Here is a 26,172-nt window from a genome sequence, read left to right on the forward strand (position 1 = left end):
TATCAATTCTTTCGAAAATAGCTCGAAATGATGGACTATTATATAGGAAGCGAAAGTACGTGCAATACAAAAACGTTTTACGTTCCGACAAAAGCACTCGATATTATAGGAGATGAAATCCGCTTACCGAGCGGTTTTTCTAAAGAGTTCTTCGATATTAGAAACTCGACCAATCACCGATTAGCATTCATAAAAGATTACGGGGAAAAGTCCGCTTGTGATATGTCGAAAACGAGAATTTATTTTTAGCTACTGCAAACATCTAATGATTTGCAGTCTCAATTAACTCGATCCAACTTTACGATCTCGAGTAACTTTTATTGTAACTTACTCTATACGAAAAAATCATTAAATACTTATTTACATTGAAGAATGTCTATATTATATAGTATATTTATAGTATAAACTGACATCTTTTTGTATCATGTAGAGCGTAAAATATTTTAAGCACACTTTTTACCGAAGTAAAAAAAATTTGTTTATATTTTAATATTTTAAACTATAATATAATAAAGGAATTAATTTTCATGTATAAATAATAACTTAATATCAAAATTTTTTAAAAATAAAATTCTAAAATAAAAAACAAGAAAATTGCTTTTATGTGAATCGGAAAATGCTTATTAATAAAAGCGCATGAAAACAAGATATATAAAAGAAAAAAGAGAATATTATGCAAATGTTATTTGTTTATGCTTTTTCAAAATTGTTGGTGCTTTTTAATTTCGTCATCCTTGCCTAGCATTTGTGTGAAGCAATAATTATATAGAATTAGGGAGAATTGCGTTTCAAAATCGGTCCGAGAAAGATAAATTAATTCGTGTTAAAAATCAACCGAAACACTAGCCAACGAAAATCTCTCTGACAAATATTCCCTCGAAACGTCACATCACACATTTGTAACATATATTTTTTATGTTATGAACAAAGAACTTGCAATTCATGTCAATTCTTTCATATGTATTCTCTCATTCAGATATAACATATTGATATGAAAGAAGGATATTGATATGATTTGTCGACGTGAATTGATAGATACTTTTTCCCGTGAATAATATTTCAGCTTTGTAAAAAAATAATTTTAAAAAATTGCAAGGTTTTCTTTAGATTTTTTCTTGCAAAATTCTTAAACACCATCGCTAAGCTAGTCATTTTCGTTGTTACATTTATTCAAGAGAATATTTATGAATGAACAAATTGTCGATGAATATTTACAAAGTCCCTACATTGATCGAGAATGCAAGAGGTTACGCTCAAATTGAAAACATTTATTCGGGTTTAAAAAAAAAATTTTGTAAAAAAGAGAAAAAGAACAATTAAAAATATCAAGTCATTCGTTTTTTAAACTTGCAAACTTTTATCTATCTTGCTCGAATTAATCATTTATTATAGATAATTTATATATGCAATTTTTCCTCTTCTTCCTTAGCTTGAATTTCGCGAGAGTTAATTGTTATAACCTTGAGAAAATTCAGTCGTAATTTTTTACTCTCTAGTAAGTATCCGTAGTTTTCTATTTTATGGGGAAATTATGTCGGCGATATCTGATTTAACAGCGCTATTCGATTTATATCCAGAAATAAAAACCTTTTCTCGGAAATTATTTAGTCACATGAATATAAAATGAATGAATATAAAATGGCATAAATAGAATTATAAAACAAAGTAAATATAATATATATATGTTGTGTATGTATATTTTTTGGTATAAATATAGAAAAATATATTCTGCTGTTACATATATTGTTTAATCAAAATGTTTTACCAATCTTTTTAAAGATATTAAAACATGTGTCCATGTGTAGAATTAATCATCAGTAAGTGTTGTATCATAAAGTTTATTAATTTACAATAACATTCAATTTTATTTAATTCATATTTTTATATTTCATATCATATTTTAAACAAAAGTGAACGAATTTTACATCTTTTTTCCTACTTTGTCATTCTTTCTTATCTTTAACTTTTTTATATATTTATCATGTATGTTGTCTTTCTTTCATTTTTTAAATTGTTATTGATTCCCCCCCCCCCCCGTTTCTTCTTTACTTTTCCTTCTTGCCTTTATATTTTTCTATTTTTCTTCTCGTTTCTTTCTTACTTTACAGTTTTGTATTTTCGTATTTTTTCTTTTCCCACCCTTTTCCTCTTCCTTTTTTTTCCATTGCTTCTTCCTTTCTTTATTGGTTTCTCTCTTCGATACTTTTCTGACTTTATATATTTTCTATTTTATTTGTTCTTTATTATTAAAAAATTAGATCTTTGAAAAAGGGCATTTATTCACATATACGCATATCATGTCGAGATTGAGCAGAAATTTATGCTCATAATATAATTAGGGTTTCCATCTCAGGAATTTTACAAAGCGATACGAAACATCCTATAGTGCATTTAATTGTTCCACTTTTATCGTGAAAAGGGAAAGAAAGAGAGAGAGAGAGAGAGGAGAGAGCTTCTCTCTGCTTTAATCGGATTAGAATTGTGACTGTTCCAGAAACACTCTTAGAAAAGTTCTCACGACAATTTTTAGCATGTTTTTAAAAAATCAGATGTAATGCAGCAATTAGCTGAAGTGACTCCTTCTAAAAATATCTTCTAATTAGATTATAAAAATATATCCGTACATATTTTTATAATTTAATTAAAGATATATTTTTAGAAGAAATCAACTTCTGCTAATTGCTACATTTCTGTCTTTTTAAAAATATGCTAAAAATTGTGAAAACTTTTTATAGAAATATATATATAATTTAATTCTCTAATTATACCTCTAATTATGTCCCATTTTAAAGGACCCACTCAAATATCTCAGAAACACTGCGTTAAATCAAAAAATGTTTCCTACAAAAGTTGTAGGGTTTCGAGGGGGACATAACATAGTAATATTCATATGACCTTGGGCGGCGTCTCCAAGGTCAAGTGAAGGTGAGAATAAATTTTTTAAATGGAAACCCATATTTTTTATTATAACATCTTTTTCTACTAATTAATTTGAACAACTTTTGTCTGAAGCATTTTTTTATTTTCTTCAAAATTCATTCTCACCTTCACTTAAGGTTAACCTTCACTAACCTTGGAGACGCCGCCCAAGGTCAAATGAATATTACTATGTTATGTCCCCCTCGAAACCCTACAACTTTTGTAGGAAACATTTTTCGATTTAACGCAGTTTCTGACAATGAGATATTTGAGTGGGTCCTTTAAAATGGGACACCTGGTATATTATTGGAGAATTAAATTCGTAATTAGATTCTTCGATGATCGATGTTATAATATAAATAATCGTTTAGACAGATAAATCCCTGATGAATCCGCCATTAATACGCGATCCGCGATATAATATTCATTTAGTGTATATTGAAATGCGGCTATACATCGATGCCCAATTTAGCATGAATTGACATTCAATATTCCTTGAAATACGCGAGCGCATGCGGCTCTCAGCTTATGACATTTCCTCCCCTCGCGCATCGTTATATATATTAGTCGTGTCAAAGACTCCCCTTTTTACAAGCCGCGACACATATACTATGTATTACTCGGTATTGACTCGGACTTCTTCGATGCTCGCGATAAGCTTTGTCCCCTTCGTGTTAAAAAGCTATTATTTGCTTTAGTCGGAACGAGGCTGTTTAGTTAGTCATTTTATCGCGAACACCTTGTTATCATCCAGCTATTATAGTATACGTTGTTTGTATTTTTATCGTTAATGACTGCTGTTCTATTTTTAGAGCAAGATTGTATCGCAAATATAATGTGCTTTTAGTTATAAATAGGTTTTTTAAATCTTTTTTCTATACGTGCTTATACTTAAAAAAAAAAAGTAAATGTTTTACTACAATTATTAATTATGACACGCATAATGAGATTCTAATAACAATCTATTATTTTCTAACTTTTAAGAAAAAAATAAATAATGCGATCTTATGTGTTACGGAGAGAAATCTTTTCAGAGTTCGATAAAAAAATACTGCACTACGCAAATACATTTGTTACCTAACATTCCGGGTATGATTTGCGGGGCTTCAGCAAAATCGAAATACATTTCTCTTATATTCACGTTTTTTATTCATATTGCTTCTTATATTGCATTTTTATTCTCTCTGATAATCTATATATATATATATATGTATATATTTATATCTATCATGCCATTCTCACCTAAATTTGAGGTGCACGAGATAGAAAGAGATCGAAAACTAAACCAAAATTATATAGTATCAACTACAAGATACACAGACGAATGGATCGATTTAGATAGATAGAGCTATCAAAGTTTACATCTAAGGAGAAAACAAACAATGTGCTTGTGTGAGCTAACGCTTTAATTAAAATTGATATTTCCGAAGCCTTGGCTTTATCGCCCAATCTCCTTCGCGATTTGTTAGCACAACATTTTATTCGACTGTTTTACGTATCTGCATCACGTAGAGGATAAACCGTACAACCTTAATCCCCCGATTGTTTCTCCCTCACATTAATGGAAGCTAATCTAATTTCCTTTCTCGGAGATAATTCGAGTAAAGTTCGAGATAGCGAAAGGAGGCGATATAATCATATTGTTTTGTGATTGGAATTATTTAATTGGACAATTATATTATTTATAAAGCAAGAGAATAATTCCTCGATTTGGAAAGTTATTTTCTTGATAAAAAGAGATATCGCAAGATCGAGAGAAATAATTCGTTTAAGTTTTTAAGGGATCAGGTAGGCGTCTCACGTACGCAAAAAAAAAGAAAACTTTAAATCACTTTAAATCGGATGAACGAATGATAAAGTCGGGCGGATTTTATTGGCTGGAACCAGAGCCAAATTAAAACTTTGTATTGCCTCGTCAAGTCTTGGTCGCCGTTACCGGCCTTAATTCTCTCTGTTTCCAGTCGCTGCATCTCCAACTCGTAGAGAACGAAGGGAAGAGCTTTTATATTTTACGAGTTCTGTACCGCCCTAGCCCTTCCTACCCTTTATTTCCGGCCGTTCTATTTCCAGACGTCTATCATGGGCAAATAAGTATTAACGAAATGTGTCTGCGAGTCCCAAAATAATCTGCTCTTTAAAGTCAAAGAACAATGATGGACAACGAATCTGAATTTATATAGTTCATTGGGAAAAAAATGCATAGACTGACTTTGAAAATTATGAATGTTCACTTTAATCAAAAGCATTTCCGAGTCCAAATTTTAAAGGGGTTAGGGTTAGGTTAAGTTCTATTTAATCTATTTAAGTAATCTATTTAATTTATCTATTACTATTTTTAAATAATCTATTTAATTAATCTTTTAATCTATTTAATCTATTTAAATATCTATTTAATTAAAATAATCAAGAAACACAGAGAGATATATTGCATAAATAATAGAAAAAAAAGGCAAAATATTTTTACACAATCAAATACAATATTTCTGTCTTCTCACAAGATGGATAAATTTTATACTGTGCGAGAAGAAAGTTTTAGCTATACCTTCAAATATCGTTAAATATTTACGCGTTACTGAACAAAAGTTACTTTTTTTGATGTGGCAAACTTTAATTGAACTTCGTCAATAGAAGAGAGATCGCTTTAATCAAATCTGGGTGCTGAAACTAGACTTGCATAGATCCTACTTCGAACAGGTCATATTAGTTGACTTACTTAACGAACTTCGATCAAATGAAGGGTGCCTGCGTCTGCATCGAAATAAGATCTTAATCCGTCAATTAAACTGAAGATTCGATCAGCGAAAATTTTAAACACAGAACTCCACGTGTAAAATCTATATTTGATAATAAATCTGCTCTGTGTGAGAAGCAGAAAATTAGTAATTCCATTATCGCTTTTAACATAATATTTACTTAATGGATTTCACCAAAAGGTATAGAGAATTTTCTCTTAGAATTTACCCCGAAAATCATGGTAATCGTGGGACAATATGGTATGGAAAGAATTTTATGAAAATTTCTTTGATTAATATTAATCACAATAAACATAATAATATCTACACGTTAAAATATAAAACATGTTTGAGTAATTTTACCATGCAGTTTAGTAAAATTAATCAAACATGTTTTATATTTTATTGTGACAGATATTATTATTTTTATTGTGATAAATATTAATCAGAGAAATTCTCATAAAATTCTTTCCATACCATATTGTCCCATGATTTTTAGGGTAAATTCTAAGAGAAAATTCTCTCCGTGTATGTTTGACCTCAAGAAAAATATCAAGAAATAAAAGAAGAAAAATGTACACGTCATAACGTGTACATTACAGATTGAAATACTTTTAATATTATGTTCTGAGATCTTTCTTACATATTTCTGATTACGTGTTCCCCGAGACTGCGCGACGGAAAGTTATTGGAACACTTTATATGATAATACAAATACGCAAAACATCGTTTTCTGACGTTGTACATTTCGGGTTAAAATAAAAATGCGATCACGTTCCGACCTAGAAACACGAGAGATCTCATCCCGACGCGGTGTAGTGCGTATCAAATGGATTCTGAACTTTTTATCTGAGAACGAATTGAAAATACACGGGTTTGTCTTAAAGAGATGATACGGTTATCTTAAAGAGAGGATCGTTTATTTGCGAAATATTTCCTTTTCCATTTTGCTTTGAATTACTGTTTTTCTTTTCCAGCAACTATTTTTTTTTTCATTAAGGCTCCTGGTACCTTGCCGACCATGTCGGAATCGTGACGTCAGAGGCGAGAAAACACACGCAAAAAATTTTTAGATGCCATATTTCTAAATAAAAACATATTTGCATAAAATAACACTTAAGATCTCTTTAATACACTTCTAAAAAACGCCGAAAACTATCCTTTTCCCTTTATAATCAATCAACAGCTGTAAAATGTAATATTACGAGGCCCAGTCCGTCTGGTCTTTGCACATGCGCAGTCATTCCGCATGTCAAAGTTTGATATCTCGATCATTTTACGGTTGTTGATTGACTGTCAAAAGAAAATAATAATTTTCGGCGTTTTTTAGAAGTGTATTAAAGAGATCTTACGTGTTATTTTATGCAAATATGTTTTTATTTAGAAATGGCATCTAAAACATCTCAACGTGTTATTTCTCGCTTCTGACGTCACAATTCCAATATGACCGCGGTGAGCACCCAGGAGCCTTAAACGTTATACCGATCATTGAGCTACGTAGCTTTGCTATTGAAAACAGTCTCCGATCATTCTGACGCGTCGATTATACGTGAAAGTGACACATGAAGTGTACTCACGTGTGTTATCGTAGGGTATTCCGTTGAGCTCGTCGAAGCAAGGGATGGTAGCCAGGCTGCCGGGAAGCGTTCGTGGCCAGCACAATATAGTGTCCCAGTTCACTTCGCATTCCAATCGCTCCTGCTTCCTGTTTTGATCCTGATGCTCACGCTCGAGACACTCGAACTGCTCGGTGCTAAGCGACTCGTTCAGATCGTTAATGTGGTTCAATACGTTCAACACGTAATTATCGTCGACCAGCGACTCTGTGTCGTTCGCAGGGATCCAGGCCATGTCTGGTGACATGCCTGCCAGACAATTACCGAATCCAATCTCGTCGCGTTGTTTTTTCCACGGAGATCTTTTTCTCAATTCGAGGAGAGAAGTAAATCTAGAAAGAGAAAGAGAGAGAAGCCTTTTAAGATCCTTTTATATTTCGAAATAATTTTTCATAATGGCAATATATGATTCGAAAACGAATTTACAGAGAAAATGTATCTCAATAGTTTTATATATATACAATATTTTATCTTTATGCGCTTATTTAATTTATTCTGTTATAATGTTTTTTTACTAAAATATTACAAAACGCGCAATTTGTTCCCTTACGCCATAATATTTAAAGAACTGAAATTAAAAAATTCCAACTAATTGTAAGAATTTAGTAAGGCTCCCAATGAAACACAAATGTAAATTTCAACGGGCTAGATTAAAAAATTTCAAATTAGAAAAAAAAGAAACATAATATCTAACGATATTAGAGTCATATATATATGTATTTAATTTTTAATTTTTAATTTTTGTTTCTAATTTTTAGCTGATTGATATAAATGTAATTTGTCGTCTGGATTGGATTGCGTAATAAAACACAAATTGCACGATCAATTAAAGTAATTACAGTAATTAAACGCAATTAAAATAATAAACTGTAGTAATAATACATCAATCATTTATAATTAACAATTAATTATAAATACAAAAAATAGTATATTCTGCATGAATTTATTCTGTTATAATTTATTGCGTTATAATATATTTTTTCGCGGTGACAAAATGAATTAATTTACTTTACATTTAGCGCTCATTTTCGTACGATATATAACGAGTATTGTTTATCTCGGGATTTATTCGATCGAATTCTGTCGTGTAAACAATCGGCAAATCTAATTATATTCTCGAATTTTGTAATCTGGGAATATTTATCTTTAATTTTAACGGGTATATTTATTCACTTATGTTAAAATGCGATATAAATATTATCTCTCGAGCATAAAATAAATCATATATATATTACACAAATGATATAATACTATATTACATAATTAAATAATATAACTCTCCCAACGAGTATATCTTGATGTTGGTAAGAGGACTCATTGTCAGTATCTCGAAGGTTTATCCTGAAGGGGAAACTAAGTTACTCAAAACACGACATTGTCGTGAGTTGCAAATGGCTCGTTACATTTACGAATGCGTCGAGTACACATTAATGCGTCGGTTTCCATTTGTGCCGCGGATGGATTCATCGCGTGTTCGCGTGATATCCCGTGATTTCTTATTATTGTTACCGAAGGTCGTACTTTCGACGGAAAAGGATTGAATTTTATTGAACGTTGCTAGACAATACTCGATGAAAGCACGCTCTACCCCGAATCGGTTAGAGCTCGATCGATTGCCAGGATCGATAAAAACAGGTAGGATCGTCGTTCCATCTCTTATCACATACACCATACATCAATGATGTTGCTATATATGTCTTTATGGATAATCTCGAACACTACGATCTCTTTTTTTCCTGCACCTTGAAAAAACACATATTTCATCTTGATGAGACATCTGGCCGAGACAACTTATTGTTAGCACGATTTCTGCGATATCATAAGGTCTATAAGTCGATAGCAAAGCAAAGCTTTGTGTGTCTAACAAGCGAATTCGAGTCATCTGAGATCCGAATATGCTCTGAGACAAAAGTCGGGCGAACATTCACGTCAACCCTATCGATATCGTCTTCTTCTGCTAAGTTACGCCGTTGAAGCGAGAAATGGCATATTGTTTCGCGATCACGAAATTCGAGAGTACCGTGCAAAGTATCGCGCCTTTAAGTGCGGAAGTGCCGTGCCAGGTATCGCGCTTTTAAGTGCGGAAGTGCCGTGCAAAGTATCGCGCGTCCAAGTGACTTTTGTCATTAAAATGTGCGAGTCGACGGGATTCTGATGACTCGAGAGTAGGGAAACATCTAGGATAGGCATCAGGCGTCAGCGGAGCAACCTTGAGGTGAGAGAATTTATTATTTATATATTATTTGTATATATTAGTTATTTAAAATCGCATTAATTTGGTTCGCTTATTTGAATAATTTAAATGAGCGAAAATTAGAGAAAACATTTTTTATATAATTTATAATCCTTTTGAAAGTTTCTACTTGAAAAGAATAATTTCTTTAGAATGTATAAAATTATTATTTTTGTTTTTTTATATAAATATAAAAATATAAAGATATAAATTTTGAAATATTAATTATTATTTTGGGCTATTGTGCAATTGGGATCTTCATTTGTATGTTACGGATCAACTTCAATATCATCAACTCCGCTGTTGCATATCGGTTGATGAGTGATAGCTTTTTATTTCATTTAGAGGTAACAGATTCGTAGATGCAGATCGTAGATTGTAAATAAATAAATCTGTTGCCTTAAAATAGATGGGCTAGAATGAATTAGACTAAATGACTTTTAGTAGATGCTTTTGATATGCATTGAAACATATTCATATTTAAATTAAATCATACAGTAAATTAAAGCATAAATTAGGGAAAGATAAAAAATACTTTAATTCAGATTTTATCTATTTATCTTATTTATCTAATATTAATTCTATTATTAATATATAAATTTATTTTATTTTATTATAAATTATATTATTTTAAAAAATTTGATTAATTAATTTTGATTGATAACTTAGCTCTATATATTAGCTCTATATATCAACTCTATATATCAGCTGAAATAAAATTATATTAAAATAAACTTCTCTTTAACGAACGATCGTAAGGTCGCACGATAAGGAGAATAAAACATTTGCGCTGACGTAATCTACTAGCGATGATAATTAACCTAGTAATAAAAAAAGTGTTTCTCTTTCCTCGAACTCTAATAGGTCAATTGGCTAGATGTAGTCAGATGAATACGGCCAGGATCAACAAAAGGTAGGTTCAATATCTGTCTCAAAGCTAAGCCCGAAAAATCGATGACCAATTCTAGCCAAAAAATAATAATATTAGTTTTAAATAATATGTTGTAATAATTTAAACTCGTTTAATATTTTTGACAGTTATCAGCTGATTTCTGTCAAAAAATATTAATCGCAGATAAGACATTATAACATATTAATATATTATAATTTTCATAATCTAAGTAAATTTATGTTTTGATATATAAGTATTTTTTTAGATAAAGCGTAATTAAAGATATTAAAGATATGCATAATTTTTCGCATTTTCGTAAGCGTATTAAAGTATTGAATATTTATTAAAGTAAATTTTTATTTTTTTAAAGAAATAAAATTATGTGATGACAGTTGCCCACATCGCAAAAAACCAATTGGCATCATGGAAAAGAAGCAATAAAGATAATAAAAATAATAAAAAATTAAAAGTTTTCAAGAAAACTTTGATATATTCAATAATAGTATTGATTTAACATTTTTAAAGCCTTTTTTAAAAGTAAATATATATATAAAAATTTTAACAGTTTGTCATTTTGAGTGACAACTACATATTGCATGGACATGTCTTTAACTTTGTGATATAAATTTAATGTATAGGTACTTGAAAGTGATATAAATTTAATGTATATATATATATTTTTTTTCTTTTTTTAATTTAAATTTATATCACTTTCAGAGTAAAAACATGTCCATGCAATATACATATAGTTGTCACTCAAAATATGACAAACTGTCGAAATTTTTTCACGTTCGTTATACAAAACATACTGTATACCCTGCATTTCTGTCACTCTTTTTCATGCAATATCCGAAGAACGGTATGCTAAGAATTTCCTCGCAGAAACTTCGATACGTCCTTGAGTTTACAGCCTCTATATCGACAACTCGGTACACGGTTACTCTCGTCTTTTAGTGTGAAAGATTACAGTAAGAGGATAAGAGAAGAAGGGACTTTAATAGCGTTAAATGCGACCACGAAATGTTTTCTCGGATGTCACTGACTAAATTACAGACTGAAAGCGTTCTATAAATCGTCGCGGACCTCTGGGATTCGTATATATGTACATATACTTGTTAAACTTTTCACACAAGAAAGTTTCCGCATATATAGAACGTACATGTCAGATGTTTCAGATAATTTTCGTGTAACGTGCAACAAAAAGTCCTAACAGATTTTTCCCGTTAAGTTTACTCAAACTTCACTATTGTTGAAACTGTTCTCGTGTAACAGACAAAGAAATCTTTTTCGCGAGTTACTCCATTATACAAAGTAAACTGTATAATAATTCAACCACTTTGAATGGAAGAACTTTTGTAAACTATAACAATTTATTTTTATTATCTTAAATAATTTAGAGAGAATTTTTTCGAACGTACATACAAGATATTAATTATCGGACAGATATAAATATAAAAATATGTTAAAATAAATCTAATTTTTTTCAATATTTCGGTCAAATTTTATTTGACTTCAATTTTCTCACGTCTCAATTTATGTATTAATAAATTCGTGGGAGATATTAATGATAAAACGAAAATTCTCAATAATAGAAGCTGCCATTAAGCGAAATAAGAAAGTGTGGTCTGCTCTCTCTTTATTAGGATGTATATTTTGCTTAATTAAAGGAGGATGTGTGCACGTGCGTGTTGTTACTGTGCATCTCATTGACGTTTCGACGTCACGTTCTCCCAACTTATCGGTTACGAATTCACAGTGTTTCACGATTTACTAAAATAATATTATACGTCAGCACTTTTATCCGCCGACGCATGCTTATCTTTGAAAGGTGAACCAAGAGTCAAAAGGCATTTTCTGTATTCTGACATGTAATTATCCCTTTCACATCCAGAAAGAAAGATAACTTTTCTACGCTTTTTACAAAAAAAAAAAAAAAAATTACGACACGAGATCTCCATGCGTGAAAAATTTCCTTAGAATTTCTCGATTAAAAATTTTTTTTGTTTTATTTTTTATTATTTTTTTTTTTTACAAAAGCTCGAAGGAGCTACGTAAGCTGTCAACCTCTTCACGCGTTTTCTCAAGATCATTGAATTGCCCTCTTAAACTAGGGTCGTGTTTAATCCTCGACATCCCTCGAGTCTTCCTTTCCACTCCTTTTCGTGGAAATGTTGAACGTAGTATGACAAGCGGCATTTAAACGAAAACGATATTGCATAATTTGAAATTAACGAAATACATAATTTCATGTAATAGCTTTTTTCTTGATATTTTACCCTTGCAATAAAAAAAAAGTTTAAATCTTATTGCGTGTTAATGTGTGTGTTTACTTAGCTTAATATATATATATATATATATATATATATATATATATAATTTAACATACACAAAATTTTAGAGCCACATATTTTATATTCACTTTTATAACACAATTATTAGACATACGTATATGTATCTATAAATGACTAAATATACCATCACGTGCTTTTCGATATTTTATATAAAATAATCTCTACAGCGAAGGTAACTGAAAAAGTTTAAGCGTGTTGAAAACGATTCAATATTCGATTGAAATAAATGTCGTGTTTTTAGATATATTTTTTTACAAGAGAGGGATTTGTCGAATGACATAAGCATCGACTTAGCTTCTCCGCAATTTCTCGCGTTGAAGTACAAGATTACAAGACGATCAGAGATGCTGACAAACGGTTACGATCAGACTGTCAAACGGTTACGATCATCCACCATGCACGGAGCTCTTAGTCCACGAAGATCCCACTTCGGAATTGTTAGGCGAACCTCTCTGAATGCTCGAAATCAATAATATCGACCATCAATAGCAATAGTCACTCCTACAGGAGACTGCGGCAACGCATTCTCCCATTATCCGGAAGGTACCTCTCTTACTCCAGAATAGTGATTTTAGAGATATAGGGCAAAGGTATAGTATCTACAGGGTAATCGAATGTCCCGTGTTAAATATTAAGTTTTCATCATTACTGATTATCACACCTTAGAAACACATGATAAACTTAAATTAATGTAATATAATTTATAATTTATATAATCTAATTTTGTCAAACAATTTTGACAAAATATTGTATATATGTATATCTGTGTATGTATGTGTGTACAGAGTGTCCCAGTAGTGTCACCGCATCACCTGCTAATGACAGATTCTGGGGATCATTTCAATATTTACCATTTCATCTTTGTAATTAAAATTCTAATTCTTTCTTAAATTAAAATTCTATTAAAGTAAATTCCACTTGAAATTAATTGAAGAAGTAATTTTGTTAATTTTTTAACTCTATACAAAATTTAATTTGCAAAAGCTTTTCTTTTTTTAATAACTTATAAATTGGAAATTATTAATCTTTTGATATTTTCGTTGACAAAAAATCATCTCTAAATAATCTTAAAAATCTGACATTAGCAGATGATGCGATTCTCAAACATCCTGTATACATATGCACACACAATATATATATGTATATAACTAGTATTTTTTGCGATATTGACTGACAGAATCAGCAGCAGAACGATGTCGCAAAAAGTTCGCAAACGCTCACGTTTAATTCGCGAAAAGCCAGATTCTCTCTCGGCGAGGCCTCGAGAAAATTTCGTTTACCGAACGTATTCGTTTACCGAATCAGTATTGAACTCGTTCGCAGATTCACTTTTTCTCTTTTTTTTTTGTCGATTTTTTTTTGTCGTTTGACCTTCTCCCCTCGGGAAACCGCACGAGCATATTATTCACCTTTAACTGGTGCAGGTGTCTTTTTCGATAAAACTAACTTGATATGCTTAAACGAATATACAATGTAGCAGTAATGCGTGTCTGCGATTTCAATTAGAAGGGCCTTTGAAAAACCGCGAAAAGATATAACGTCCAATTAAATTTTAGTAAACAAAGTTATTTCAGTTTTCAATAAAAAAAAAACCCAACATCCGATTTTTGCTTTAAATAGAATTGACAAAAACCACGCCTATAAATGCAAAAAAATTGTAATTTTTTTCGCGAAATATCAGTTAACTGTCATGACAAATTTATAACGCAAAGGCGATGATAAGATCTTCTTATCGGAGAAACTCATTTGTTTTCGTGAAACTCGTAGCAAAAGAGTTACAAGAGTTACAAGAGATTTCTCGGCAGAAAACAGCATCTAAAAATACCTTTCGTTCGCAATCTAATTTAAAGAATAAATATTCTTTAAATAAGATATAATATTCATATTTCAGAAAGATAATGTTAAATTTTTTTGTAAAAGAGCCTCAAGAATTCAAGATATCGTAGACGCGCAATTTTGAAATAAATTAAATATATAAATACGAATAATGAAGAAAGAGAGAGAGAGAGAAAGAAACAGCTTAAAAATTTCAAATATAAAACAACAGATATTTTATATTCGATATTTGATATTTTTAGACACTTTATTTTAAAAAAATACGCACAATTTGCATAAAAACTCAGTATCAGATTTTTTTATTGCGATGTAAATTCTGTGACAACTGTTTTTTTTTGTTTTCAATAGATATAGATTGTTTTCAAATATAGATACACTAGTTTAATAACAAAAGTAAATAAATGCGAATTTTTCTCTTCCGCTATCTGTGTTTTTGTTTTTACAGAGAGTACTTTTTAAAAAAGATATTGAAACACACAAAAGAAATAGAAACTGTTATAAAAAACTTATTAAATCATGATGCTATAATTCCATAATAATTTTTATAAAAACGTACAATTTACTAATAAAATTATAAAAGATATACTAATAATATTAATTCATAAAAGATATTAAAACACACATGCAAGAAAAGTAAAACATATTGACGTTATAAAATTTATTAAATTATCACGTTATAATTTTATTTTTGTGTAAATCTCCACTTATCAATTTCTCTGTTTTTGCTACTCTCTGTCTCTCTCTTCTTAATTCAACAGTTGACATCTTCTTAAAATTATAGAGATAATGTGTTTTACCGAAATTAAATAGAAACAATTCCTTTTAATCGAATTTTCGAGTAAGTAAACTTGTTTCTGCAAATAAGTTTCGCGCGGCTTAAGTTGCATTAGAAACTGTAACTCCCTTATATATACGCGGAATAGACCGCGTTCTCCATCTTAGTTTTATCCACACGACGAGGACACATATTCTTTCCTAATCCTCGAGACGAGCTATAACCAGCCTCTCGCAGCTTCCGTAATCTTCGCGAGAGACGCGTTACTTCGTACTCTGGGAATGAGTTCCGGAACGCTAATTTAAAAGCGATTACTGCGCGGCGCAGTCAGCGAGGGATTTATCGGCAATTTAACCCTTTCGACGATGCCTTCGAGGGTCTATAAAAGTGCACATGGGCGAATTTATATCTCCCGAGACGGAGCGAAAGAAAGGGATTATGACGGTTTTAAAAAAATAATTGGCCAATTTATGGGGGCTTGATTAATCAATAAATTTTATTCGCGCGCGCGTACATGTTAATCCATTGTGTAAGGGATGGCCCGAATAAATTAAATTTCCCTTGAATGTCTAATGTCAAGTGTAATAAACGTAATTACATATAACGCATCTCCGGCTACATATTAATCTTGAATAAAATTGAGATAAAATCTTCTTGCATCAATATATGGAGAAGTATGCGGGGGATTTAATTTATTTGCAAATCACCGTGCGCTGAGTTTAATTTTTTTCAGAAACTGTAGAATCGCGAAAAATTTATTTTTATCAGCAGCGTATTCGAAGTAATCGCATTATAATATAATCGCGTTGGAATCGCGATTTGATGATACTAAAAACCCTATATTTAAGAACGAAACCATACTTGATTCAGAGTCGCGTTAATTCTTGGTATTTCAGATTAAATTTCAGTTTTTTTCTTTATCTTCGAAAATTTTTTTAGCATTAAAGTTGACTTTTATTATTTTAAAAATTCTATAAACGTTACAAAGGGAATATGATTTCTTTGTAAATATAATTTAATTTATCGTTGTGTCAGACCATCGAATGTTTGGAGAGTTTCGTGGTGAATCACTATATTGAATGCGTTTCGAGGAGCACAAAGAGCTAATCCTCCAGCTGTGAACAATGTGCGAAATGCAGTTACTGCAACAGTTGCACTACGATGTAACAACAAATACTGTAATGTAACAGTTTCGCGCGAGCTGTATCTTACACGGAGATGTTTCCTTGAGAAACCAATCGACATCAGTGAAAGGTATTGTGAGTGCAATTTTACATATATTTTTATGTATTTTCGAAACGAACGAAATAATATTTTTGTAAAAAATATTTTACGATATTTTTTTATCCGAAACCGATCCAAACAACAATGTATAACAAATATATCTCATTTTAACGTTTATATGTAAATTCTCTTGAAAATATAGTTTATTTGTTTGTGTGAGTATTTGATAAAAAAAAATATAATTTTATAAAACAGAGAGCAATTGCGTATGTTTCTATATAGCCTTGCAGTCACCTAATACCTATCATTGAGATGCCATTGAAATGTTTCCGATATCCTACCGTCAGTACGGATGACCATCCTTAATCCTTCCGGCGAGCGGTTTCGTTCGGCGATAATCGTGAAATATAGCTGCACCACGATACAATCGCGCACTATCGTAAAACGTTGCGGTTAAAACGGTGCACTATTTTATACCGTATACCTTGGTGATCACATTCGTAAATATAATCGTTTCCGGTATCGTTCCTTCGCCGACTGTAACCCTCAACGATGATCCGGTAAAGAATGAATTCTTTATGCGACACGTGTTTTTTTCACGTTCAATAGCCTCCGCATCGCGATACAATATCATCGCGCTATTTAACGTATGCGATGCATCAACAGAGATGAGTTTATCATCGCGCGTTTTCGCGAAAAGAAATTTTATATCGCGCGTGTACGTTAGCCCGATTTTTTCTCTTTTTCTTTCATTTGCGAAAGAATAATAATCTTTAATTTCCTCTGTAATTTCTACTGTCGTTGCGTCTACCGGCCAGCCGATGACACGCGACTGCCAGCCGGCGGCACGTGCTCCAGGACGAGGACCACTACCGGACCACCACCTCGCGCGGTTCTGCGCGACGACGCCGATGGCGAAGTCGACTTCGCGGCGGCCGCGTCCGCGCAGTATTGTCAGACTAGTTGATACGACCATCATTTTTTATATTTTATATATATAACGTCTCTCGGGACGCTTCTATTTTAAAGGCTCGAGTTTCGTCCGGAGGGACCACAAGGGATTATTATTTATATCGCCACTTCTTATCGCAAAAAACGAACATATACAGGGTTTCTATCAAATCTGTTGTCACCCTTATATTTCGCAAACGGCTCAAAATTATGAAAATCCGCGAAATACGTGTACGAACATTTCGAGGGGCTACTCTTTTAAGAAAGTTGGAGGGGATGTATTTCGCGGTTTTTTATAATTTTGAACCGTTTACGAAATATAAGGGTAACAGCAGACTTTATAGAAACCCTCTATACATACCAGGTGTCCCATTTTAAAGGACCCACTCAAATATCTCATTGTCAGAAACACTGCGTTAAATTGAAAAATGTTTCCTACAAAAGTTGTAGGGTTTCGAGGGGGACATAACATAGTAATATTCATTTGACCTTGGGCGGCGTCTCCAAGGTTAGTGAAGGTTAACCATAAGTGAAGGTGAGAATGAATTTTGAAGAAAATAAAAAATGCTTCAGATAAAAGTTGTTCAAATTAATTAGTAGAAAAAGATGTTATAATAAAAAATATGGGTTTCCATTTAAAAAATTTATTCTCACCTTCACTTGACCTTGGAGACGCCGCCCAAGGTTATATGAATATTACTATGTTATGTCCCCCTCGAAACCCTACAACTTTGTAGGAAACATTTTTTGATTTAACGCAGTGTTTCTGAGATATTTGAGTGGGTCCTTCAAAATGGGACACCCGGTATAATAAGAATCTATATGTATAAGACGATTAAATTTTGAGCCGTCCAAGTACAGCTTCGGTCTCTTAGAAGGTAGTACCGATACTAATTGTAAGTCTAATTCTGCCAATACTGCGTTCGGAGGCGACTCTGATATGGATTTTCTCTAGGTACCGGTACCTAGAGCACCGATGACGACGACTGAGCTGTTACTAGCGAGCGCGAATACAGAGTACAGGACACGAGCATGCGCTACCGCGCATTTGCGTTCGCGGTTTTTCACCGCCGCTCCGGACATTGTATCCGCGGTACGATCATCTCAACGGGGTTGTCGTAAAAACGCCGTCATCCCTTTCCCTTCCTCCCTCCCTTTCCTCCCCGAGAGGGAAAATAGTAACTGAAGAGATCCCCATACACAAACACACCGATCGGATAAAATTCTCGTATAAGACATTTTTATTTTTCATTCTCGACTTATTTTCTCGCGCAGAATCATGACTTTATCTCTCGTCGTATCTCGTGAATAATGAAGTGAAATACAAAATATTGAATATAAAAAAAAGCTTTGCGAAAAAAGAAACGCGATGGATTCGAATAGATTTGAGATTATATATATCAAATAGATGAGAGACGTTACGTCGAAAGAACGAAAAAATGTGAAGCTCAAAATCGATGTGTGTTGGTTCAAATTATTATTTAAAACTTCAATTAGCAGTAGTATTTTTAAAATCCTCCCCCAATTACATCCTGTCAATATTCGCGCATATCATGTTTTTCGTCACAGCTGGAAGATTAATTTCTTCTTGCGAGAGTAATATCTGTGGATTAACAGAGTTCTCTTTTATACATCTATCGATCACTCCATTCATACGTTGATCGCACTGTATGAGCAGCTGTGTGAGACTGATTCGATATGAAATAAAAATAATAGATATATGGACTCTACATGGCATTTTATATTTTAATTAAATTGATTATTAAGTACAAAGTTCAGTGGCGAAGAAAAAAAAAAGCACAGGACAGTTTTGGAGCGGTTCTTTTTAATTTATTTATTTGTGAAATAAAAAGCTTTATCACATTTTTTAATAGGAGATTCATTGCTCAAAATTATTACTGCATTACTCAATCGCAGTATAACTTTATTTGTTCAAATTCAGCAGATTGAAATTTAATCAAAATATATCAAGTCAATAAAGTTTTGATACAAAGATAATTTCAATTTCTTCGACAAGAGTAATATCATCTTATATATGAAACTTATTATCAAATACCGGGATGTCTTGTAAATGGTAAAAAAGAATTTGCATAATCATTGTTATACAAAAGGTTTAGTTATAGAAACTTAAGCAAAGTTAACCGTTAGAATAGCGTTGGTGCAACTGATTCTAACTAAGTTTGACAAACTGCAGTAAAACGATGTATCGGGTATCCCTATAAATTGTTCTATTTACACCCTATCTTGCTTACGTAACAGTCGAGTTAAATTAACCCGTTGCACTATAGCCTGATTTAGCTCGCTGCACATAAAACGGAAACTAGACGACCATAACGGATTAAATCTTTACATCCGCCGACAAATATGACCATCTTCGCGTTTAGCCATAACATGATATATGATGCAGAAGAATTCATGAGAATACGTCAGAGAGATGTATAAAATACAAGGACTTACGGGATATGTAAAATTGCTAATTCAGTGCTAGATTTTTTTTTAATAAACTTATAAAACAGTTTGCGATTGACACACAAGCGAAAATAACGCACGTGTATGCTGGACAAAATAAAAAATTTTAATTTAAAATTATTATTTAAAATTCAAGAAAGCTTAAACAAGCGATTTCATTATAAAAAAATTTTTTCAAATATCGTTTTTATGAAAAACTTTTGTTTATCTTTGTTTCGGGGTTGCTACGTTTGTGATGATTGAAACATTCTGTATTCTTTACATGTGTCCTGCGTACACTACTCTTATAAATAAAATGAGTTATAATTCTATTTTTAAATAGTATTTATATATGTCAAACTTTCATCATATTTTTTATTACATATATGTATATGGTTTCTTTAATTTTTTTATTTAATAAAATTTATACTCTTTTAAAACTTTTCTCCCACTATTCCTCCTTCAAATAGAAATGTTTTAGAATTAAAAATATATAAAATTGTTTCATTTATCTATATTAAAATATTCTATTTCAGAGAATGTCAATGAAAATGAAAAATGTCTCTCATGTATCACTATACACGTCAAAGATTTGACGAATATTCCGCAATAAAATGAAACAAATCAATCCGCGTACTAACAAATAACAAAATAAAATCATAAAGGATGAAAAATGTTCACTTTTTTCCCAGTTCAAGTTTGTGTAAAATATTTGGCTAGAAAAATGCTGAAAATTACTTCTACGTTAATCGACAGCTATATTGCCGCGCGAGACAGCATGACAGATTTGAAGTATTAAGGATCAACTAGTACGATATTTTGAGATCCTAAATACAAAAAATTAGAAAGATTGTTTAATAGAATGTGTGTCTTAAAATTAAGATTCTGAGATTGCAAGTATTTTAATTATTTTATATCTTAGTTTCTCTTTTTATCACTTCTATCTAATTATACATTTAGAAAATGCGTCGCTCAATACTTTATCCTTTATTTTACTGTTAAGACTCTTAAATTATTTAAAATATGTACTTAGTATAGTAAAATATAATACGTTACGTTATAATATACATATATTTATTTTAAACTAAATTTTCATGAAAAATATGTTTAACATATTTCCATTTTGAAAATATTGTATTATAACTCTTGGAAAATTTTTTAAATGACTTCGTCTAGATTTTTCGTATTTAGATTTTCATATAAAACACTAAAACAAATATTATTTTAATTTTTAACTATTACATTAAAAAATACTTAATCTAAGTGCCTATTTGAAATAAAATGTACAAAGTATGAACAGTATATATCAACAAAACAAAAAATTACGTTTATAGATATATATTTGAAATTGAAGATAAAAGAGATAGAAAGTAAATTTTGGCTTTTCTTATAGGTGGTTTCGTAGAGATGGTTTTCTCTTGGAAAAGTTGAAGTCAAATAAGAAGATATTCATAAGATAGTACAAGCATTTGCAAGTGTCTACGTTATGCAATATTTAAAATACACTTATTGTCGTAATTTTATTCAATTATTCTCAAAGGACGAAACTGTTTCGTGTCCTTTGTTCAAATCCTTGTCAACTGAGTTAGACTGTTGTTCTTGACTGAGGAAGACTTGAGTAAACATCGAAACTAATTTCGCCACGGGAAAATAATTGAACAAAAAGTACGAGAAGTCTTCTTTAAGTGCTGCGTAACACAGATAGCTATGTCTGAACAACTTACACCTATATTAGCCTATTAGGCACACTTTAAATCGGATGTTTGAAATTATTATTCGAATATATTTTGTTCAACACTAATCCACACAACTTTTCCTCTTTGATCTATCGAGAATTCTACTATGTTGGCAGGGGGTTTTTCCTCTCGTCGGTTTTAAATTAACCTAGTTCCGCACATACGCGACGTTGAAGGCGACTGAATGGAAACCTTAAAGGAAACTGTGTGCGCTTCAGCTTTTATCTCTCGATAGAGAGAAATATCGCCTTTATCCAATAACAGATCTACATTTTCAGAGTTCTAAATCTATTATGCTTAGAAAAACGTACTCTACGAAAAAGGGCTTGATTTACAAATAAATGAATAAATAAATATATACATATAGGTATATACATATACATATATATAACAATATGTATATTTCCTTGTTTCTTGTTAACAAATTAAAAATAAAAAGAACACTTACTAAAAACAAAAATTACGTTAAATTTTATTTTATTTCATTAATTATTATTTAACGAAAGAATTATTTATAAGTTTTACCTAGTAAAATCGGTAATTCTATCTCCACCTTTTGGACAACGACGATTTATTCGCGACGCGACTTTCGTACAGACACGAATGATTTCAAACCCGAGGTAATCCCTGACCGAAACGTAACGCAGATTAAAGGCGCAGAGCCAGCAGCCACTGGTCGACTGTCGAGATAAATGAGTAGACTGGGTTTACGATGACCAAACGTCCCGGTTTTCAAAAAGTCGTCCTTTCTTTCAGATATTTTTGCAAGTTTTTTTAGAAGTTTCTCTGAATTTTTTGTTTGCAATTAAAGTGTCAGATTTTGCTACATTAATCTTATTTAAATACTATAAGCTTAATTATAATTATTTAAATATTAAATTTAAATATTAGTCTTAATAACCCATTTTCCGTTAGTTAAATATTATAAATGTTAAGATATTTTTCGAAGAGAGAGAGAGAGAGAGAGAGAGAAGGGGGGAGAAAGGGAGAAAGTCGGTATTAATTCTGCCATTAAAGCTATCCGTGCAAACATTAAAACTCAATGGAAAAAAGAAAAAGAGTGTCGATCGATATACATTTGCAAGTAAAAAGTAATGATTTATATATGTAAAGAACATTTAATCAGGATCGTAAAATTTGTTTATCTGTATATTATTAAATGTATTTGCTAAATATAGAATCTGATCATACATGATTAAAGATACGAGTGTATTTAATAATTTTCTCTTTTAATCCCCGATATTTAATAATGATAGATAGGTATAAGATTTTCTCTCTCTCTCTCTCTCTCTGTGCTAATCACATATTTGTAAAAAAATAATCTTATAATTGTTTTTTGAATAGCTTAATAAATTAAATAAATAATTATAATATTTACATAATATTTGTATCCGTTATAAATATTAAAAAATAAATAATTAATTAATATCAAATAAGTAAATAACTTATTAATATTAAATAATTAAATAAATTAGCATTATTGAGTTATTTAATACGTGTTAATCAATATAGTATTAATTAATTAAATAAATTCTAATATAACATATATTTAATTAATTATATTATACATATTAGTATAATTATTTAAAATACAAACTGCATAAGATATATTCTGTATATTTAAATCGATGCAATATTTAAATAAAAATTATTGTATTTTAAAACATTACATATTTCCATAATTCAAAATGCACATGCAACTTTATAGAGAAAAGTTCATTTATAAACATATATAAAAATTAAAATATAATTCATGAGTTGGAAATTTTTATAAATAATACCAGACATGACAATATAAGATTTTTAAAAATATAACATTGTTTTTAACGTTATATACAGTATTATTGTGAACAAATTATAAATAAGTAATGTAACTTACTAAAGTAAGTTAATTTTAAACACAATTTGAAAACATGAGAGTAATATTTCTATATCTCTAAAATATATATTTATAATATTTAAAATTATTGTGCTATTTCACGTAATTTTTTAAAAATATTTATAACACATTATGTTAAAATGTTCAGAAAATGTACATTACAATAACATTTTAAATTGTTGATTCAATGTTTCTTGCTTATTGATGGATATATTTACAATAGCATAAGCGTTATTGTAAAATATAACCGTGACAGTTTTTAAAAGATATGAATTGAAAAAATTCATCGTCTTTCCTTAATTCCTAAGATTTGCCTTAGTTGGAAAACAGTGCGTCTCTATTTGCAAGAAACATTTCTTATAAAAAAAGAAACGAAAAGATTGGCGAAATAATGCTTGGCGTGCATTCAAAATTGCAGAAAGTTTGAAAATTCGATATTACACAAGAACATAGTACCTATATTGTATATTTGATCGTTCGTTATTTATTTTCGTCAGTCGCTCGCACGAGAATTTTGCCGAATAGAACCGTCAACCCTTTGTTGGGTTCACCGTTGATATCTGTCCGCGGCGACTCGATCGAGCCCCCGGCATTATTTCGTAATATTTATTTCCCACGAAATGCCACGTGTAGGAAGACGTGTACATGAATAAAATTATGCATTAATTTATTATGGACTAAACGCGCAATTGCGAGAAATACTATTTTAATCGAATTATTTTAAATAAATCGCTGTTGTAATATATTTATATATATTAAACATTATTAAAGTTTCTGTTCGCTCATTGCAGCTATATAAATAAGATATAGATAATTGCATAATTAATGCATAATTAAGAATTGTATTTTCAAATTGTAATTTCAAAATATTGATATTAATCATATAATATAAAAAGAATAAAAGAGTTTTAACATAAATATAAAAGAATGAGAGAGAGAGAGAGAGAGAGAGAAAGATATCGACATTTTAAAATTTTAATTTTCCCTTTCGTTATAATTAAACATTTAATAAAGCATATTTTTAAGCCCATATTTTCCATATACATATATGACTCTTTTATTCATTTTTATAGAACGTCTATTATTAGCACAGTTTTGTTCATTCAATTTTGAGAGACACATATCGTATATTTACTTTATATGATATGATCAATTAGATGATATTTGCTAGAGATCAATTATTTATCGATGCAACGCGACCTAGACTCTTTTGCAGAAGAACGATAGTATGCGTGAGAGAACTTTTCCGAGATTTTCTTTAAAAACGACCCTGACACTTGAAAGATAAGGGAGATGAATGAGAAAGCAGTAGACTCTTGAAGATGCTCATAAAAAGAGCGATCGATAGTCTTTTCACACGCCTACTGAAATATAATTCCTTCTTTTAATTAGAAAAAATTGAGGACAGTGAATGCTTAGCGATTTAGAAACGTTTTTCTTCTTTTATTTAATGCCCTTTACGAATAATCGCGTGATTTTACATTATCCTTTTTATTATCAATAATTCGATTCTTTTTTTCGCGCCAAGGTCGAGTTTATAGAAATAAAGCGTAATTTAAAGCATAATTAAAATAAAATATATCATTTATAGTATTCTTTTTCGAGAAAATGTTATACATAAAAAGAAAAAAAAAAAGATTTCAGTGAAGAAAAGCCATGTAAGGCAAAAACTGAGAATCTTAATTAAAACCCTCTGCATTTTGTAAAAATAGTCATCTGTTTTACGAACGTAAAAAGCTAGACTATAGATTTTCATTTAAAAGTCAGATACAATTTTATTTCTGATTCATGAAAAAAATTTGTTGCATTTATTCACGTATTTATTCTTTCTTCGCGAAGATATCATTTTAATTCGAAATAAAAGCATAAATAGAAAACGTAGCAAGTTTCTCTTATCGACCATTCGCGTTTAGTATTTGCGATACGTTTTAATTTCGTGTCAATTTTCCAGCTTGTTCAATGAAGGTTCCAATAATGGAAGAAAACGACGGATTGAATTTGTTTTATACAGTTTTATATACATATATATATATATATATATATATATATAAATACATTTACATATACATACATATATGTATGTATGTATGTATGTATATGTATGAACAAGGATGCGTTGAATGAATAAAGAGTGACGAGTGAATCAATGCATACTTCCGTGTTTTTTAATGATTTTTTTTCGAGCTGACAACATAATGAACTTTTTTATCCTTTCAATCCACCGAGATCAACGAAAATGTCTGTAAGTGGAAAACTTGAAAGAAAATATCAAAGTATCGGAGAGAATATCAGAAAGTTATCCCGCCAATGACCTCCGGGATAAAAACAATTATCTTTATCTTCAGTCCCAATGTTATCAGACTGTCTCGTACAATATTAAATCTCTCACATATTTACATATATATTAGTATTAGGTTCGTATATTTTACCTTCCGCTAGATTATTATTTTTTACACATATATATATATAATAAATTAACATTGGAATATAAATTAGAAGAAACATTTCAAACTTTTATATCATTTTCAATCTGATTTAATGAAACAAAAATAAATATGTAAAATTTAATAATATTAGAAT

At 30.7% G+C, this 26,172-nt stretch overlaps 1 protein-coding gene across 8 annotated transcripts in view; it reads right to left on the reverse strand.

Moving 5' to 3' along the window:
• The window catches only part of Dh44-r1 (Diuretic hormone 44 receptor 1), a 69,138-nt gene that overhangs the window by 38,152 nt on the left and 4,814 nt on the right, over positions 1-26,172 (reverse strand). For 7 of the 8 annotated variants that reach the window (XR_014424797.1, XM_083032228.1, XM_083032231.1 and 4 more), the window contains exon 3: positions 7,229-7,599. Coding sequence is in view for 7 of the 8 variants with exons in the window: in XM_083032228.1 (XP_082888354.1) it covers positions 7,229-7,514 (286 nt within the window). In the remaining variant the exon portion in view is untranslated. Of the gene's footprint in view, positions 1-7,228; positions 7,600-16,919; positions 17,435-26,172 lie in introns of those variants that run through there. The other variant, XM_083032230.1, reaches the window with a different exon arrangement.

This window comes from Prenolepis imparis, unplaced genomic scaffold (genome assembly GCF_030444845.1).
Source record: "Prenolepis imparis isolate NDT839.2.m4 unplaced genomic scaffold, iyPreImpa1.0 SCAF_2, whole genome shotgun sequence".
NCBI lineage: Eukaryota > Metazoa > Arthropoda > Insecta > Hymenoptera > Formicidae > Prenolepis > Prenolepis imparis.